The sequence below is a fragment of the Pygoscelis adeliae genome, unplaced genomic scaffold (assembly GCF_000699105.1).
Source record: "Pygoscelis adeliae isolate BGI_AS28 unplaced genomic scaffold, ASM69910v1 Scaffold42, whole genome shotgun sequence".
Classification (NCBI taxonomy): Eukaryota; Metazoa; Chordata; class Aves; order Sphenisciformes; family Spheniscidae; genus Pygoscelis; species Pygoscelis adeliae.
Genome location: NW_008824283.1, coordinates 6,639,456 through 6,643,760, shown reverse-complemented (window position 1 = coordinate 6,643,760; position 4,305 = coordinate 6,639,456). Strand labels below are relative to the sequence as shown.

At 53.6% G+C, this 4,305-nt stretch overlaps 1 protein-coding gene across 1 annotated transcript in view; it reads left to right on the top strand.

Annotated features, from left to right (window-relative positions):
- LOC103912326 (rho GTPase-activating protein 7-like) overlaps positions 1-2,821 on the top strand; it is a 59,989-nt gene extending 57,168 nt beyond the window's left edge. The window contains 2 exon segments of the mRNA XM_009318575.1: positions 582-801; positions 2,644-2,821. Of these exon segments, the coding sequence (XP_009316850.1) occupies positions 582-801; positions 2,644-2,821 (398 nt within the window).
- Positions 2,822-4,305: the final 1,484 nt, after the last annotated feature.

Sequence of the window (4,305 nt, the reverse complement as noted above, 5' to 3'; positions counted from 1 at the left end):
AAGTGATCTTCTACCCTTTGTAGTGGTGTAAATTGGAGAAATCCTTATGATAGGGGGTGCGAGGCAGGTTGAATCATACCTACTCTCCTGCGGGAGCTGTTTGGGCACAGAGTCTCACCGGGTTTCAGTGTGAATTAAAATCTGTTGGCAAAACATCGTTCTCTCAATTGAGTTCTCTGTGACCATCTGTTCTCTTCATGCCTGAAGCTGAAAGGAAAAGACAGTAGAGTAGCTATCATCTCCTCCAAAGTATCATTCCAGAGTAATATTTTACGGGGAGACAAGCCCTTATTTGGATGGTAACCAGAGCCGGTTCAGGATACGTTCATTAGCATGGTGTTCAAGGTAAATCGCAAGTCAAGCACCAGCATCACTGGGTGTGAACGTGCATCTTGACAGGCAATAGGAGAAAACTGTACTCGTGTGATGTGACTGTGATAATGGCCGTTGTGTTGTCTGTTGAGAGCTAGAGCGACAGGAAAATAGATGAACCTACAGTTTCAATACCCTGCTTGGGACTCTGTTGATGGATGCTTCCTCTGCAAGTCACATGTGATTTTCATCATTTTTTCTGTTTTCAGACGTGCCGAAGGATCAGCAGTTTCAGGCTGTCCAGGCTGCTATTCTTCTTCTCCCAAAGGAAAACCGAGAAGCTTTGAAAATCCTCCTGTTCTTTCTACGAGATGTGGTTGCTTTTGTTGAGGAAAACCAGATGACCCCAACCAACATTGCTGTCTGTCTTGCACCTTCTTTGTTTCACCTTAACACCCTGAGAAGGGATAGTTCCTCCTCCTCCACTAGGTATTAGCATCCTAACGCTGGCATTGCTGCTGTCCATAGTGTTCTTTCAATGATGTCTTCTGTAGCTGGCCTAGGATCAGTGTCTGCTTTTAAGGGGGACATAGTGTATGTGTTTTGGGGTTTGTCTCAAATACGGTTGTTCAGGCCCAGCAGGAGCTGACCACGGTGCACGCAGCGATCCAGCAGCTCTTTGTCCAGTGTAAAGAACAATGGTGAGGCCCCGCTGTCACACTCCTGCCTCGTCTGCATGCGAGCTAGCCTGCCTCCCTTGCAACTCCTGTACTCTTCGCAGTTGCCCACAGGTCCAGCTGCCCAGGAGCCCAGCACGTGGCCCACTGTTTGTGTTAAGGTGGTGCTGGCCATTGAAAATGTAGCTCCTGCACTGGCAGCCTGAGCCCAGGTGCAGCTTTAAGGCCCTGCAGCTATCTGGCAGATTGTAGCGGTTGCTGGCACTAGTTCTGCTGGGTGATAACGGGATCGTTCCTGCCAAACCGAGCCACAGGGATTCTGTAAATTTATCTCAGTAAGTAGAAGTATCTGGGTTGCATAACATCCCCTGTTTGTACGTGCAGGGAGGAAGGTGCCCTTGGGCCGAAGTAGACAAATAATCTCTGAGTGCATTCATGCCTTATCTGGTCTTCTGAGGCAGGGCTGTTTGCTTTACTCCATGCTCCTGTGTATGGACAAAGACGTATCAGGGTAGAAAAGGACAGGTGAGTTTGATGGAAACATTGTGCACCCATCAGAGTAGCAAGTTCATCACCTCACATGGGGATCTAAAGATGAGGACTAGTTCCAAAGCAGAAGCTGTCAGAAGTGCTATTGGCATCTTTCAGGATAATAATGCAGGCTCTGGATAGCGCAGAGAGGGGAAAGGAAACACTAAGGACTTGTCTTTTGAATGGTACAAAGCATCTGGAAATGCCTAAGCTAACTAGAGCCTAGGGCTGCCCAGCTCTCCCTGGGCTGAGCCAGCACATGGCTGGGGGCCGTGTGGCCATGGCGAGGGCAGCTGGGGATGCGATGTCCTTCCCAGATTGCAGTTGTGTTTGAGCACCTGAAGAATCATACTTTGGGAGCTGTACCTCTTTGGTTTACATAAACATTATGCTGAAATACTAGGACCAAAAATAGAATCTGAGTTTTCTCTTTGTTGTCACTGTTGAGAAGCCAGGACGCTTTGATGCTTTAGCTTTTTTGTAACGGGGCATTAATGCCAGAGTGCAGGGTTCCGACTTCAAAGGGCAGAAGCTGACAGGCCTGACTTTGAGGAGCAGTGCTGAGGACTCTTATCTTCCACCCAATTTTCAAGCCATTTGGCAGAAATGCACATAGATAAAAGTATCAGAAGCCAGGATTAATGATGTCATATAATGATTATGAATTAAAAGAGGGGACTGCTTTTGAATCGTGTTTGGTGTGGTTTGGGCCAAAGGATTTAAAAGGTTCTGCATAGGCTTTGCAGAGTATCAAAGGAGCTTGATATTTGAAGGCTACGCACAAATCAGTTTGGAGTCATGGCTGTCTTTGGCCAAGTGTGTGATGATGTGTTTCGGAAATAAAAAGCCTTGACTTGCCTTTCTTGGGCATACATTACTGCTGGTCAGTACTGCCCCGGGCACTTTCGGGGTGTGCTGGGACGGAATGCTGTCTATAGACCTTGCTGCAGTAACCTGCAGGCGTGAGCCCCTACATGGCACCTAAAGGCCCTTCAATGCAGTGTGTTTTTGCTGAAGCTGCCGGTTTCCAGCCCCGAGGCAGGCCAGCCGAGTAGGCATGTTGTACTTGTGGTTCACAGCACCTTGCTCACACAGTCTTCCTTTTGCCTTCCCCTCTCCGTAGATCTAGTCAGAGGAAGTGCAGCTTGGGGAAGCCAGACCAGAGGGAGCTGAGTGAGAACCTGGCAGCAACGCAGGGCTTGGCCCACATGATAATGGAGTGCAACAGACTCTTCCAGGTACGTCACTTGCTGTAGCAAAGCAAAAGCCCTGAGCAGCCTGATGCAGGTGGCCTGCTTTGAGCAGCAGTTTGGACCAGAGCCCTGGCGAGGCCCCTGCCAGCCCAGCTGTTTCTCTGAGCCTGTGATAGGTGTGAGTCCTGCTGACACCAGTAGAGAGAAAATTAATGTCATTGCAGATTTTACCGCAACTATTTGTAAGGGCTGTGAGAGCATTCCTCCATTTCTCCCTCCAAGCCCCAACTGCTATGGGGGTTTGACTCCCTGGGCTTGGGGCCAACTTAGAGCGTACCCGTGGGGCAGAGGCTGCCATACACTCTTGCAGGGAGGCCCCGGCCAGGGCCGACCATCCCGTCTTGCGGGAGTAGGTTGAAGTTGAGGTTTTGCTGCTGGGGCCTGGCCGGAGCAACAGCCATGCCTGTGCTTGGCCATGGACCCCAGTAATCGGGATCCGGAACTTGACCCACAGACTGACTTCCCGGCTTGATCTCGGCCTTTCCTCGTCATTATGGACTTGCCTGGCGATCACTAGGCTGTGGCTGACCCTGGTTGCTGTCACTGGACCTGATCCTGACCTCCCTTGCTGACTCACCTTCCTAGCTCAACCTCAGACCTCATCACCATGGACGTGTCTGATGATCCGGACTCTTGGCTGACCCTGGCTGCCATCCCTGGCCCAGCTCAGGTACTGTGGGACCGGGCGGCTGCCCTGCCAGCCCTGTTACCCCACTCGACTCCCAGGCCCCTTCCCTTGGGGGCACCGCTGGTCCTTGGTGCACCCCGACAGTCAGCTCGGGCCTTCTCGCACTCCGCTCCAGCATCATGGCTGGGCAGGAGCCGATGCCCCATGGCTCCCCTGAACTGACACATGGCCCTGCCTCAGGGCTCCCCCAGCACCGAGACCCCCAACCAGCCTCTTGCTTCTGAGTGACACCCACCCCCCCCAGCCTAGCCTGGGGTCCGATCTCCCCATGGCATCAATTCCCAACCTGGCTAGGGCTCCTAAGTGACACCCTTCACTCCCAGCCCAACTGTGGGTCCCCATTTCCTCAGTGGTGGCCTGAACCCCTATGCCCAGCCCTAAGGACCATTGGGGTGTCCTGATGCCTGCTGCCTGCCCCACACCCTACAGTCAGCCCTGGCAACACGGGAGCTAGCCCCATCCCTGCATGGCCCCCCGAAATAGCCCCCCAGGGACTCTGAGCGGCCCTTGGACCCACGGACATCCTGCATGCTCCTGCTACGACCAGGGCACTTCACAACAAGCGCCGCTGATGCCGTGCCTGTGAGCTGTGGGGCTGCCCCTCACTGAGGGGTGCCAGGACCCTGCTGGTGTGCCCCCTGCCCTCTCAGGGGAGGGGTTTGGTGCCAGCACCCAGAGACCACCTGGAGAGGGCTGTCCCCCTTCTGCTGGTGACCTCGAGGAGAGGCTGCAGGCAGCTCCGCCGGGGGGCCTCAGCCATGCCCGTGCCTGGACACGCACCTGCTGCTCTGGACCTGGACCCCGACGCTTGGCCCTGCCCGGTCACTGTCGCCGTTGCTGGCCA